Source organism: Polistes fuscatus, unplaced genomic scaffold (genome assembly GCF_010416935.1).
Source record: "Polistes fuscatus isolate 324 unplaced genomic scaffold, CU_Pfus_HIC Scaffold2, whole genome shotgun sequence".
Lineage (NCBI taxonomy): Eukaryota > Metazoa > Arthropoda > Insecta > Hymenoptera > Vespidae > Polistes > Polistes fuscatus.
The window spans coordinates 12,488,483-12,504,976 of record NW_025113096.1 but is presented as its reverse complement, the minus strand read 5'-3'; the positions used below and the strand labels follow the sequence as shown (position 1 = coordinate 12,504,976).

At 35.9% G+C, this 16,494-nt stretch overlaps 1 protein-coding gene across 3 annotated transcripts in view; it reads left to right on the top strand.

Annotated features, from left to right (window-relative positions):
* The window catches only part of LOC122516574 (FERM, ARHGEF and pleckstrin domain-containing protein 1-like), a 29,471-nt gene that overhangs the window by 8,628 nt on the left and 4,349 nt on the right, over window positions 1-16,494 (top strand). The window contains exon 12 of one of the 3 annotated variants that reach the window (XM_043634491.1): window positions 12,704-16,224. The exons of the other annotated variants lie outside the window; for them this stretch is intronic. Coding sequence (XP_043490426.1) covers window positions 12,704-12,855 — 152 coding nt within the window. The 3' untranslated portion in view covers window positions 12,856-16,224. Of the gene's footprint in view, window positions 1-12,703; window positions 16,225-16,494 lie in introns of those variants that run through there. 3 annotated transcript variants of the gene reach the window in all.

Genomic DNA, 16,494 nt, shown 5'->3' with positions numbered 1-16,494 from the left:
AGTAGTGTGGAACATCTGACGAGAAGTCCCAAGGAACGAAGCGTTTATCGTTACATGGAGTCGAGAGAACGTAGGAAAAGTGTTGATCGTATCGAATTGCGTGAAACTAGAAAGGGTTCAAGCGGTAGGACTTCTTCCTTTGATTACAATCAAAGACATACGTTGGAACGTTTTGATTCTGGTAACAAAAGTCCGTTCGAACGGCTTTCGTCAAAAGAACAACGTGGTAAGAGCGTTGAGAAGCTCAATTCTCAGGATAAACCAACGTTCGATTTTGATCCGAGAACTATTGAACGTTTGAGATCGTTAGAACGAAGTTTTACTGATCGTTCGGATGTAAGATATAGTAGAAGTCACGATAGAAAAGGTGAGTTGAAGAATTTGGAACGTAAAAGTTTAGAAAAATTAGACGCTGGTGAACGTAAGTATTTAAATAAATTAGATTCGCGTGAGGGAAAGAGTCTTGAATGTTTGGATTATGAAAGCTTGGATTGGAAAAGAAGTTTAGAGAAAATTGATTCGAAATCCGGGAGAAAGAGTAAAGGTAAATTAGATAAATATAAATCCGAGGAAAAACCTCGTGAACGAGATGATTGGAAGAGTTTAGAGAAAGCACGAAAGGACAATGAACGTCGTGAGCGAGAACGTCAAGCAAAATTATCGTTAGAATCTCGAACGGATACCGTTATTGGTGTACCTCACGAAATGGACAATTTCAAGTCTAAGACTGTTTTCACCGAATACGAACCAAAGGTTATCGGTGGTGTTGTATTAGGATTCGATGAAACCATACCTGGTCATACTCCCGTAGAACGTACAAAGAGTGATCCTAATCCAGCGCGTCAAAGATTAGGTTCAAATAGTAAACGTCACATGTTAATGCATCAGAAATCTATAGATTTAACTCCTGCCGATTCCGGAGATGAAGATCCATTTTCGGATGGAGTAATTATTCAAAAGTCCAATATCGATATTCCTTACACATTACACAAACGTCATGTTATGAATGGAACTGCTTCTGACGAAAAATCTGAGTCTGACAGTAGTAAAACCTCGAAGAACTCCAAGAGTATTATCAAAGATTTACCAAAATTACCTTTGAAGATGGTAACCGATACTTCCTGCTTCGATCTATCGAAACTTACGTCCATAGATAAACCGGGTCACAAGTTATCGCCGGATAAAATAAAAAATTCTATTAGTCCTACTAGACCAAAGTCGATATTAAGTCCTTCAGACAAACCGAAAAGTATTTTAAGTCCAACTTCAAAACTATCACCGACCGATTCAAAGAGTATCGTTTGTAGTTTATCACCCAATAGAAGCCCTTCGAAGACAAGTTCAAGATCGCCAGATAAATCTCCGAAAAAAGCAATGTCACTAGATAAAGGAAGAACAGAAATATGTCTTGACGAGCGGATATGTGTTAAATCATCAAGTTTGGATAAAAAGCCATCAAAACTATCTCCAGTTGAGCCAAATATTACTATCATTTCGAGTATAGAAAAGCGATCACCTAAGATATCACCTACGGATCCTAATGTAACAATAATTTCAGTAATACAGAAAAAGAGATCACCAGATGCACATTCAAAAAGTCCTACCAAGGCTCCAAAGCCTGCTAGTCTAGAAACAAAATCTAAATCAGAACACAAAGTTGAACTTTCAAAAGAGGTGAGATCCCCAAAGGATAGTCTTAAAACACCGGACGATAGTTTGGAAAAACAAGATAGTATAGAAAAGATACCCTTACCAGATATTCCTAATCCAGTTACAATTACAACAGAAGAGAAACAAATAACGATTAAACAGGAGGAAGTATTGGTAGAGGAAACGGCGACGACGATCGAAGAAGGTTTAGTAATAGTTGACGATAAGGAAAATCAAATAGAATCCGTTGATAGTAAGGATATTTGTAAGAAGAACGAAAGTTCACCCGTGAGAAAAACTGAAGTGATCGATGAAAAACCTACAATTCCAGCTAAGCCAAAATCATTAGAGAAACCAAGTATTCCTGAAAAAACAAAACGCATATTGGAACGTATAGAATCGAAATTTTCCGAAGTCAATAAAAATTCTACTACTAAGGTATCAAGGCCTAAGATCATCGATACCGGATTTGATGATTTCGTCGAACCAGTAGCAGACTTACCTTTAGACGAAGTACCCGTTAAACCTGCATTGGAGTTAGATAGTTTGAAGGTACCAGAATTCGTCCCGTTTATGCTTCGACCTCATGCCGAACCATTGAGATCTAAATCGTTGTCATTGGCTGAAGAAAAGGCACCAATAGATACTTTATTGTCGCCTGAAGTAGAAAACAAGCATATAATTCAAGATATATCGCCGAAACGAGCGAAGAAAGCTAAATCGGAGCTGAAAAAAGATTTTAAGAAGCAATCTAAATCCTTGGAAGGAGATAAACCGCCATTGAAGAAAACCGCGTCCAAAGAAGTAAAAACACCGACAACCAGTTCTAGAATCGATAAATCTAAATTGAAGCTTGGAGAGATGCCTCAGGAAATAATAATAATCGATTCAACGGACGTAGTGCCGGAGGTTAGTATCGTGCAAAAGGGTAGATCAAAGTCCGTTACGAGACTATCCGACAAACCGTTTTCAAGTTCGAAAGAAGAAAAAGATGATACGAAAGGCACACGTGGGAAATCAGCTTCGGTAGATGACGAATTGATCAAAGGTCCTCCGATTAAAAGCGACAAAGTGAGACCAAAATCTTTGGGTATATCTAAAAGTTTAGGAAGTACAGAAAAGAAAGATTCCGTTGAAAAAGTATCTCCAAAGAAGGCAAAGAGTACTGTTAAAGTGGATATCAAAAGTGATAGTAAAGCTATTGTCACGAAAGATGTTACTATTAAATATGAATTAAAAACTGCACAACCGAAAGGGAAGGCCAAAACTGATTTAGAAGGAGAAATAACAAGTGAAGGCAAACAAGAGATCGAACAGAAAGATACAAAAGATAAAGAGCATGACACTGAAGTTGATCAGAACTTAGAATCGAAACGTAGCACAAGCGGAGATGCTGCTAAAGAGGTTAAGAAATCTCCATTCGTGCAAGATTTAACGGAATCTCCTATAGTACTACGTAAACGGGGACAAAGTCCTATACTTTTCGCACGTGCACGTCTTGGTTTGTCCGAGGGTAGTGGCATTGGTGCGTTGCAACGTCAAAGTGCAACCCAATCGCCAACTGCGCAAAGACGTGCTAAATCTTTAGACGCTCCTGTCATTTCCGTTCACAGACTTCCACCCGCTAACGCATTTTCTAGTAAAGACGATACGGTTGATATGTCTGAAGACATTGAAAATCAAGATAATGTAGTCGAGGAAAGCATTGGTACCAACATAATGTCCAAACCACAATCGATCCAAATAGAAGCTTCCCCGAATCATAGATCTGACAGTACCGATCACACGACTGTTCCTGAAATTTGTACGGACTCTTTGTCCGTAACAGAAACTTCCGCGCAATATTTAGAATCACCGTTAACAGAATGCAATGAAATAGCTACATGTGCTGATTTAATTCCATACGAACAAGAAGGAACTCAATTACCGTTCTTAGAACATGGAACTGGTAAAGAAACAGCGAGTATGGTCGAAATTGTCAAAATTGACGAAAGTACGAAATTCATCGATCAAAGTTCCGTCGAATCTGCTAATGAACAGGATTTAGTAGGTTGCGCTAAGGGTAATCTAGTAGAGCAAACTGACGTTATTAATATTTCAAAGTTAATTATCAAACCGATAACTCCTGAATTATCCGAAAGTACTTCGAAACAGAGCGTTGAAACTTTGAATCAGATAGAGAAACTGAGCGAAGAAATGAAAGATTTCGATAGAAAGATCCCTGAGCCGAAGGCTAGTCCTCAAAATCAAACAGAAGCATCGCAAGATATCGATGAAGTCGGTCAAAAAGATTCACTCGAAGGTGAATTCTCCAACGTAACTGTTAAAGTGATTCACGAATATGGAGATGCTTATTCGACACTTAATGACTACGACGAAGGAATAAACATGGTTAAATCACCAATACAAATTTCGATTGAGGAGTGTTCGGACGAAGAGCTTGTAGAGAGCGACGAACAAGATGAAGAAATGGAAGATCGGGAGTCTGTTAAAGCTGATGGGGAAGATATGCGACCATTAGATTCTGCCGATACGAGCGAGGATACGCTCGATGCACTAGACACGCAAGTACAAATGCGAGGAGCTGATAGCGAGCTTAGTTCACCGGATTATGGTGTCGATAAAATGGACGAAAAAACATTGGTCGAAGTTGAGTTAACTCCGGAATATTTAGAAATGAGAAAAGATGACGAGGAAGACACCGAAGAATTGCCAGAAGATGAATCAACTAAGGAACTGCTCGAGGAAGAAAGCCCAGCTGTCGAACGTTTTGTAGCCGATAAAAAACTCAGACTCAGCACCGAGCGTTCCAAAAGCGAGGACACAAATACATGGACTCCCGATAGAGAGGATGCTGACTCAAGTTCTTGCTCGATCGCTCGTCCTTTAGGAATAGGCCAAATTCAATCGATAGTCGATCGCCGAGAGATTGAACAAGTGAAGGAAATACGTAAGGAGGAGTCTTTGGAAGAAGACAGTAGTAGTTCTCTACCAGCACCAAAATTAGAAATGAGTTCAACGTGGAAGCCGTTTCCATTAGAAAGCTCCGGTAGTTCGAGTTTAGAGGATGGTTGGATTCCTCAAGATGACAACAACGCTCAACAGTCGCATTCTGAGGATAGCAATGGACAGAATGAGGAGAGTTTTCAAGAAGATCTGGTCGATGTTCCAGGTGGTTTCATTTATCCTATTGGGCCAGAGATTCTTGCAAGTTATGGTGCCTTTTCTTTATCAAGAACACTCTCACGAATTTCGGAGCGATCAACTACTTCCGAGCAAGATAAGAGTGACTTGGAGGATTCATTCAAACCCAGTTCGAGATCTCCGAGTCTCGATGACGAATCTTTAATATCGAGCGATCATCAACCTTCGTTATCGTCAGACCCTCCCTCGGGTACAGCCTTGCCTTCCATGTCGGACGATCGTAGAACGTCCGCCGAGCTTCCAGATATTCCTATAGATGTGATGGGTACGCAAGAGGAAGACTCCAAGTCACCAAAGACGAGAAAATCGAAATTACAATTACAGAGTTCGGAAGATTGGCCCTCGCCACCTAGTTCACCACTCTTCGACACTCCGGTAGTGAGTCATGTAGAAACTTTTTATATGGAAATCAAACCGGAGGAAGCTGTCAAGGTAACGGTAACGGACAGTACAGAAACTCCTGGTTACGTTGGACATGACAGCGACTCGAGCGACGAAAATAGGACTCTTCACGAAGATTTACATTCTACTCTCTTAGAAGATGGCCAAAGTTCAACGTCGGCGACGACGATCGATGGCACTGTGAAAATAGCTGTTAAACCGAAATCGAATTCCTACATAACAGGCTCCTCTCATAGCGAAGATACGTCTATGGGTTTATCGATGTCCGAATGGTCTAGCTCTAACAACACTGTACAGCAGTTCTGTCAATACTCTGGTACGAAATCCGATGATAATTCTTTAGCAGAACTTGGAGCTTCGATCTCTGACTGGTCAGGCAGTACGACCGTCATACCACAGCAGTATTACGCTACGACGACGACGGTAGAGAAGAGCCAAAGCGACACAACGACATCAGACAAGAGCGTAACTAGTATGCGACCGAACTCAAAATGTCAGTCAGCTGAAAGTCCTCCCCTTCCACCTCCATCTCCGCCACCTCCCTTACCTCCACCTCCTCCACCACCTCCACCTCCACCGCCAGCGGAAAACACAGACGAATCAAATCGGAGAGAGGATACGGCTGATAATAATGTCAGTGACATCGATGAATCCTTCATTTCTATTCTTTCATCTGCTGCCATTCCTACTTCATCTATACGGGGCGATGACGAGGCCGAGCCTATTCGAATGCGTAGGGACGACTTTGATGAGGCCAGGAAATTTATCGAATCCCAATTCGACCAACACCGTCGTCTTTGTCGTTACGTTGATGACCAACAGCGTCGTGGTCGTTCAGGTTTAACTACTGATATCTCGCCACCTCGTATCACCTTTCAAAATGAATATGACGAGACTCTGGATGAGGAAGACTTCCGTTTGGATCTTGAGGTGGTCGACATGGGTATCACCGACGTTCCTCTTCCTATTCCAGAGGAAGACGAAGAGGATCAATTGTATGACAATGTACCGGCTATGAAATATTCCAGTGGCGATCAGATCCGAATGGACGTTGCTCGTGGAGATAGTTCCGAAGACATGCATGAAAAATATGCTGATTTAGCTTTAAGAACGAGATCGGACAAGGACGAGTGGTCGATGGACGAGCATCGTGATCTTGTCACATGCGATGAAAGATCAATTAGAAAAAAGATCGAGCGAGGTTACTCGGAGCCTTGCTCGAGGGAGCAAGAAAATAAAAGATATCACGGTACAAGATCCACCGAAAGACCCGTTCTCGTATCTATAAGAGCTAAATCAACGCCATATTATTCGACAACGAGTCTTAGCGGCGAGTCAACTACTTCTAGTCCACCGATGCAGGTTAGAATGCAAATTCGAACTAAAACTATGCCTTGTTCCTCAAGTAGAAGTCCACAAAGCGAAGGTGACACTTCTTCCAGCATGGACAGTCCTGCTCATACGCCTGACAGAGGCCAGCGCGCTTTTCGTCGCAAGAGACAGCAGAATACTAAAAGGAGACATCGCGTCGCTGTTGATTTTAAAATCAAGGATGGTCAAATTGTTTCAAGTACCGATTCCAGCTTCGATGTAACGACAATTCCACCGCCACTTTTCACCGAAGCTCATAGTATTGACGTATACGAAGACGAGGACGAAGATGACGAGTACTCGGAAAGTAAAGACGATAAGGAACAGGAACAAAGTTGTCAGCAACATCGCGAATTGCCCGAGGAAGATGACGAGCTCTGAAATACGCCAATGGAACAATGGCTCGACTCAAAGATATATTTGCCTATAAGCAATTACATAGATTACGAAACTTATTCATCGACGTAACGGAAAATTCGAAGTTAAATATTTCTTATTATTGGGAATTGACGCACTCGACGAATTGATAGTGATTTTTTCTTACACGTACCGTTCTATTGATGGAATCTAAGTGATTAGAAAAAATCGGAAGATCATTTCGCATGAAAAGAAAAGAGCAAGAAGAAAAAAAAAATCTACTTCTAAACCGGAAAAAAAGTTTAATGATATCGTTAGCTATACATATTATATATGTATATAGGGTGTCCAAAAAGATTGGGACCAAACTTATATTAGGTATTACTAAAGCCAAATAGATAAAAAAAAAAGTTCATATAAATTTATGTCAGAAAATGTTTTATTGTAAAGAATCATAAACGTATTATAATGCTCAATAACTATTGATCTCCTAGGTAAACTGACTTATCGCCTCTAGACTTCTATTTATGGGTTCACGGGAAAGAGTTGGCTTATATAAATACAATAAAAGCAGAAGATGAATTTTGCATTAAAAAGTGCATTTACTATTATTTCCAATACAGTCGGAATATTTGAAAGAGTTTAGAAATGACTAATTCGATAAATGGAAGCATTCTTGCAAGAAGAGGAATTTTCGGACATAAATTTATATGAACTTTTTACATCTGTTTGACCTTAGTAATACGTAGTACAAGTTCGGTCCCAACTTTTCGGACAACCTGTATATATATATATATATTCATATAAATGTATATGAAATGATCGTTACACATTTTTAGAGATCCGATTTACTTTGATATTTATTATCATACTTAGAGTTGCCGATTTGTAGGTGATTTCGTAGTATGCATTTAATATCCATAAGAAACGTGATAACTCGTGATCGCGGGGTGGATATGTGATATATTTAAAGGAACGATACTCGCGCAATGCTATTCTAGTCATGTATTGTATAACGTTGAAGAAAAATGAGATTAGTAGAGATGCAAAATAAAAAATGAAAAAAATGAAAACAGGACTTAGGGCTTTAAGGGTATATATAATTATTATATGAAACGGATACAAGAGTTGGTTGGTGATGGTTAATCTTTTCTTCAGACGCTCGTCCCTGGTTGTCAGAGAATGACAATTTAACTCTCTCTATCGTTTTAAGTTTTAGAGGTCGACAATCATCGCAGAGAGTGTCTCTGGCAAAAATATTTGAACCGGGTAGATATATCGGATCTTGTTTTCTACTTCGGTTACGAGAAAACAATGTATAAATAATGTATACTTTTATTACTATTTCCTTAATATTCGTATTAGGATAATTAAAAGGTCTTGTGGAATTTGTCTCTTGTAATTTAGAGCGTATTATTGGTGACAGACAGTGGAATGATTCATAGAAGCTCAAATAGTCAGTTTGCATATATAATATATATGAGAAACATATGGGCAAAGTTTTGGAATGGTGAATACCGAATCTTTAGAATAAAATGTGTCAAAAGAGAAAGAAATGAATGAAGGGTTAAAGATATTTTCGACAAACTTGAAGAGAACACGTTTAAATTTGTTTCATCTTTCATCGTGCCTAGTTTTTATACTATATTCGTCACGTTTTCACTTTAATATGACACGGAAAGTTTGAACAGTATTTCACGTAGCTCTCCTCTACAATTTCATTGTTTCTTGTTTAAAAAGAAAAAGAAACACGCAGAAATAGACAAAATTTGGATACAGAAGTCGAATGAGAATGAATTCACGAACAGCGTGGCCCGTCGTGCAAGATAAAAAAAAAATTATAAAAAGAAAAAAATACAAATAAATAAATAAAAAGAGACAAAAATGAATTAAAAGCAATAATGTAGCTCGTACGTGTAGACTGGTTTCTGAACGCGCGACAATTGAAACGTGCACGGAGAATGCGATCAAAAAGGCATCCAAGGCTGTAATTTATTTATTTTTTTATACGCGCGATTGATTTCGTTCATTTAAGCTTAATAGGTGGGACTCGTTTTATTTAGATATTACGTTTTGTTTTTTTTTAAACGCCTGAGGTAAAAGTACCATCTGTTTCGCGATAATCTAATAATAATACTCACTCCGAATCTCCCCCCTCCCCCCTCCCTGTAACCATACAACCGAGAGTCAATCGGAAAAAAGGGAGTATAAAAATGATTATAATAATTACGATAAAACGATGACGATTGATCATGCATCGTTCTCGAAGATTTTTCAAATAAAAAAAATGTTGATCGTTTCAACGAAGTAACATTCACCAAGTTTAACACTTTTAGATATCAAGCCAGAATACGAACAATCTAGTTCCTTACATATACAATTTTATTATCAGAATGTTTACTCGTTTTTTGCGATTCGCGCTATCGTTAAATAATCCTTATCATATGTACTATTTATAGGTATGGACGATCATTGATAATCACGTTACCGTTAATAATCATTAATTATTATCGCGATCACTATTGCCGTCATTAATCATTATTACTCTATTAAGGCTATACACAATTATTGTTACTATTAATGGTAGAACACAGTGAAAGTTAATACGTATCGCATACGCGTTATTATGTATGTATAATAGTACGGGGCGCGACTGCTGAGTGCCGATATACGATGGAGACTTCATTATTTTTTTCGACTAATTAACGATATCGATTAGTATAACGCAAGAAAAAAAAACAATCCTTTGTCGTCTACTTTAAGGGACAAAATAAATACTGCTGACGTATCATCGATTTATAGATTTTTCAACGTCGTCTGAAGGATGCAGATAAATATATATATATATATATATATATGTCGATTCTCATCAAACTTTTAGTTATTATTTTAAAAATACTAGTGTGTGTACTTATGTACGCACGTAAAAAGTTATACTTCTTTGGCGTACCAAAACAAATATAACCTCAATAACCTCAAAAATAACTTCAATTATCCCGCGTGCCAATATAATAATACTCTACATTTGTCGAAAAGACAATAAAATGATAAAATAAAATGAAGATATTAAATACCATTGAGAGGTAAAGGTTTAATTAATAAGTATAATCTAATTGATTTATTTACGAATTACTTCATGCCGTAAATTTGAAATCGCTTTGCCCGCGCATCGTAAATACCGACAGACTTCGTGGTGTCGATTTTGGTGTCGCTGTGCGCGCGCATCGTAAAAATTCACTCTCATCATTTTTCCCAAACGCGCCGAAAGAAGTATAACTTCAAAAACTTTGTTTTAATATATCAATATATATATATATATATATTTCCATTCAAAATCTAGATAATAACAAATTTTTAAATATTGATTTTTGATTTGTTACCGTTATTGTGTCGAAAAAAATAATGTTCCGTTAATATTCGAATAGAGAGATAGATTGTGATGCAGATTTATACGCACAAGATCGAAACGAGAATTTTGGGACAACTAGTTATCGTCGAAAGGAACGATTGTAAGATATCGTTCTCTATATACAAATCGATGATGAATCTAATTTCCCATTCAAAAGCGGATATGTCTTTCCTGATTTATTGGTTTATTTCGTTGCATGCATACTTCTGATTATCCTTTGACTTATTATATTCATCGCGAGCTTTTAATTAAGCGCCTCCCCTCTCTCTGCCATAATTATCAATCACCTAAAGAATAAAATGATAAACTTCTCGTTTTCGCATTGCGAGAAATGAAACGGCACTGTCCTCGCACATATTTAATTTTTTTTTTATCCCAATCTCTCCTAAAATCTTTTAAAAGTACCCATCGTATCCTCGGCTCTGTATCGATTATTTTTTTGACTTGTGTTATCGTTTTCGTTCAGAAACGAGCATGTATTGTAAATTGTCTTTGAATTTATCCGATATTTTCTCGTGTTTTTCATTAATTTTTTAATCTCTTTTATTTTCAGTAGATACATTTAAAATACTTGCTCGTATTCTGTTACTTTGGTTCTTGCATTTGTGCATCGTCAATTTGTCATCCCATCGTTATCAACACACGCACGCGTTTTTCACGCACTCTTTACGATCTATCATTTTTATTTATTTCGGTGTTATCCATATTCAATTATTTCTTTCTCTATATTCATTCGTATCTTACTTTCGTTCGATAATTAATCCTTCTTTATTTTTTTCTCACTCTTCCCATTTTCATTTGCTCATCTATACATTGATTAAGTTTGATTTTTATTCTTATCGATTTTTCTCCAAGTCTTCTACAATTTATAATTGTACAAACCTATTTGCACGATCTTTTGACGAACATTAACTTTATTTCAAATATCAACAATTTTAATTGTACGATTCGAAAGATTGTTTTTTAAACAGAAAAATTGAGATCAGTCTATACATTATCATTGTTTCGTTGCGTGACGGTAAATAATAAAATAGAACTGTCTTATTAAATTCAGTCTTATTAAATGAAAATATCATCAACCATTATCTTATTTTTATTTAAAAAAATATCAAAAGACACTTGCAAATGCAATTGTAAATTAATTTATAAGGCACAATTCGTGTCGTATTTTTCGGTTATCAGTATCCTCGTTGATTCTTACACGTGCGCGTGCGAGTGTGCGTATATTCCGTGTACTCACGCACACCGTACTTAAGAAGATTAATTGTTATCCATTATAAAAAAAAAAAAAAAAAGAATTATTAATGGGAAAATATTTGATGTAGCCGCGAAAGCGTCGAGAGCGTGATATGCGACGAGAAAGTTGATCGGCAATATCGACAATTAGCGACTGACTGAACACTGTATTCACTACTAACGACTAACTATATTACACAAGTACACACATATACATATAAAACATGATCTAGTCTAGTCATAAGAATTAGTATGCAAAGGTCTCGTGATACCTGGCAATAGGGATCAAGGTATTAAACGATAAAACGTAATATGGGTTACTCGTACGGTTATCCAAATATTCACCGTAGCCCGAGTTAAATCAATCTGTCCGATTTTCGTGACTTTATTTTTCGTACCTTTTGATCCCTTGCTCTTCACAGATATTCATATAACGCGTCTGATCAAAATTACTCTTCAAAAAATAATTAAAAGTCAGTTTCAAGCGTGCGACACGACGTTAAACAAATTGGACAAACTGTCCGACAAACTGCTGCACCTTCTCAAAATCAATTTCAAATCTGATTTGAAATCATATTATATATATATATATTCGCGATAAACATTAATCTAAAAGATCTTTCTTCGTTAAATGTGTGTCAGCACATATGAAATGTTAAAAAAATGTTCAAATGAAAAACGCCACATAGTTTACGATCGTTAAAGAATCTACATCGTGTACAAATAAGAAACTCGAATAATTTTTTATTACCTCGCGCAAAATACTCTTATTATTGTATTATCATTATCGTTATTTTTATTATTACTGTTATTGTTTTATAGTTCCAATACGTTTCATAATTGTGTAGGTAATGAACGTTTATATCCCCATATTTGCATATTTTAGGACATTTGTTACACTTTCATTTGATATATAAAAAAAGTCATGAAATGAACGTAAAGTGAGAAACTGATGTTATTTGGGACGATGATCAGAGAAACGTCGAATGTGTTTCGATATATCGAAATATTGCAAAGTAAAAATAGAAATCCTAACGCCATCCACACCAACACTCTACGTATGCTTCTCGACAGGTGGTGATATTAATCGGTGGAGCTACACAAACGGATTCGTGAATTCTCCGGCATGGCATGTGCCGTTTCGTGTGAACCCAGTACGTAACGTATTGGCTCACGCGACACCTCGCTCCCTGACCAATCGATTCCTTCCGGTTTACCCACGTTGAGAATCGAGAAACGGGGCCAATCTTGCGAAATGCGAAAGTGACGTACCACGCTGCAGGTCGGATTTCGACTAACTATCAAAAAATAATCAGATCTTTCTGAATTGAAATTTGTGTAGAAAAAACAATGTTTATCTAATTGGACTTCAGTTTTTTTCTTCTTTTTCTTATTATTATTATTTCAACTAAAAACTCATAAAATTCTTTGGAAAGTAAACAAAAAAACTGTAATCGTATGCAATTGAAAAGAACAACACACATTGTAGGTGGTATCAAAGAAGATCGGATTGAACGGAATCCGCTAAAAAGATTTGTTGACGCAACGATTATTTGAACACTTGTCAAAGATAAAAAAAAAAAAGAAATGTTAATGATATTATAATTCGTTGATTCAACAAATCAACTCGCGGTTAAAAATCCATTTTTTATCACGCTATTGCGCTGCTGCTGCTCTTACATTAGCCATTTTACTTTTTCTAATTTTTTTTTTTTTCTTAGCTGCTACATGCCTTATTACTTGTTTATTCTTTCATAGAAAAAAAAAAAAAAGGAAAAAAACATTTAGTAAGAAACATCACAATTAGCCATTAATGGCTATAGTAGCGCGATCGTAATTCTCATATTCACAATATAGAGTGGAAAAAGCGATAGATAAAACAATATGAAATATTAACGGATGGATGCAAAAAAAAGAAATTGTTATAAACAATAAATATAAAAGAACGCTGGAAGAAAATAATGAAAACTTATAAGAAAACGAATTAAACATGCAAAATTTCTATGATGTTGCTATCTTATTATTGTTACATTCGCACTGCACACTGTAGGTGTTAGAATTAGAAATAGCGGTATGTTAGTTTGCAAGAGATTAACAAACATTTTTTTCTAGAAAATAAAATAACGTCGAATCGTAGCATACTTTTATGGAAAAGAGAAATATTTCAAAGATTTTTCGTAATTTCTTATATATTATCAAATTCGTATTTGAGATCGAATTAACGTTTGCGATTTGTTCGTCAGATTTAGTAGGTTGTTTCTTTGAAGGAAAAAAAAAAATAATAAACTTTTTATGCTTGTTCAGTTAATAACCTGTCTTTAGCACTTCGACATTAAATCACAAGCACTTACGCACTTTGTTTACCTTGTATTCCGTTATGTTATCTCATTAATTATGTTGTCTCATATAGTTTTTAAGTTAAACTTTTGTAGTGGATGAAACTGTTACAACAATTATTTAGCCATCACAGTTTTAATCATGTGTCACGAAAGACTTCGTTATGCCTCATCATAGTGTACCGTTCAATCCTGTCTCCCGATGTTGCGTAGAGATGTGAATTTTGCAAAATCATTGCCAAGACTGGCTCTAACAAAAAAGTTTTCTCTTATTCAATATCGTTTTACGTGTATCAAATAATATGATCACGACAAATAACGTAAAAGATCAAATAAACGGAGAGAACAAAATCTAAACATATAAACAATTTTTTTTTTATTAAATCGTAATTGTTTTTTTCACAAAAGAAAATTTATCTAGGGCCAACAAGATTGAAATATGTGAGAAATTAGAATAAATAATTAAGCTACGATATTTTAACGAATAAATTGAAAATCTGAAAATGATTTTTAAATATCGATTTTTTTTGTTTGTCGATAAATTGATTAAACTCACATCTCTAATTGCAGTGTGGTACTAATCTTTCCTGCATCATACACACTCGTATTATACACATGTCAATTATCAATTATCTGCCGCTCTACTCTCTTAGGTACCTTATAATCATTGCGTAGCGTTCCCCTTTCACGATATTTCGTAAATCTATTTATTATTACCACCGGTCATGATGTCCTACTATCTTTTTTTATGTCTCTACACCATGTTTATATAAATACACACAGAAATTCGTGTGTCATTCGCTCTATGTTCCTCTCTTCCTCCTTCCCCATCCTCACTCTCTCTCTATTTCTCTCTCTTTCGCTCTTTCTCTCTCTCACCCTCTCTCACCCTTTAATCGTGTGTTTCATACGGGTAATATCATAGTATTTTTGCAGCATATGTGTAAAACACATATATACACAAACACCACATATCCTAAAAAATCAGCCTTTTCTTATTAATCTTCTTTGATCTTCTATTTAATGTGGCCTTCTTCCAGGTGTTCAACCTCGTTGTCGTTAAATATGTAAATCAATGTGAATCACGGATAATAATAACCTTGTTATTATTAATGACTAATAAGCGAAACGACTATATTGTCTCATTATTGCGACATACAAAAACTTTTATTCTTTATTATCTTTTTTAGCGTAAACAAGGAAAAGAAAAGTTTTTTAAAAATAACTGCAAGACGTTTGTCTCGAGATATATAAATAACATGCCTGTAACGATTGATTAATAGGTGTTATGTTTATCGTTTGTTTCTTCGCTCGTACATTCCCGATTATTATAAAACATGTGCCAAATTTTTGATAGTCAATCTTTCGCTTGGGTTTCGGATACTCAAACAAAATATGAAGTATCATATTTAAACGACTGAATTCTTTTTACGCTTATAAAGCCAATTTATTCGTTAGATGTTCCAAAATTAATCTTATCCGATGGACAAAGAAAAGAAAAGAAAAGAAAAGTGAAAAAAAAAAAAAACATGTACGCAAACAGATTCGACGGGGATGAATATCGTTCCCACCAAGGATTTATCATATCGTCGTGAATATTTCTTTTGCAAATGTCCTTCAAAAAAAAGTAACACGAACTAACGCAAAAAATGATAAGTCACAAAATTCGAATTATTAAGATTATTCGTTGATACCTATGATTGTCGCAATACGTTTCAATTAGGAACACACAAAAAAGAAAGAAATGAAATAGTTTTCGTCTCGTTAAGGGATTGGTTGTGGTTTTTTTTTCTTTTCGTCATGAGCGATCGAAAATTGAAGGTATTAATAGTAGGAGAAAAGGAGAGAAAAGTTTATCGTGGGACGAGTGTTCGTCGTGTCGATTCAATGCTCCCTCGTCTGTTCTTTATGTAATTTTTCAAAACGTTTATCGATATACCGTACTTGTTAACTCTACATGCACGCGCGCGCACACATACACATACATACATACATACAATTACACTTACATAAACCTGCTATCCGCAGTGGTTCCCCTTGGCAAGGATATTTATGGACTAGCTACGATGGCTGTCCACATTATTCTGCTGATATTTCTTCTAAAGGAAAAATAAATAAATAAATAAAATAAAAAAGAACAAGAAAAAGGGGAATCATGGCGTTAGAACGGAGGAAAAGCGATATTCCAGGCGTAGGAAGTCTATTGTACATTGATTATTGATACTTAATTATGATAACAATAAATTATATACAAAGTCATTTAAAAAGCCTCTGTAATTTCGTCTCGCTTTAGTTGCTTTTATATTATTTTAGTTTTTCGGTAAATTCTCATCGAGTTTAACAATTTTTCAAGATTTTCTTTTTCTTCTTCTTCTTGTTTTTATTATTATTATTATTATTATTATTATTGTTGTTCTCGTTATCGTGGACCTTCTTCCGGCCACTTATTCTATTCTATTCTACTCTATTCTATTCTATTCTATTCTTTAAACCCAGTTTTTTTTAGTAACTAGTATACTCCCCTCAGGG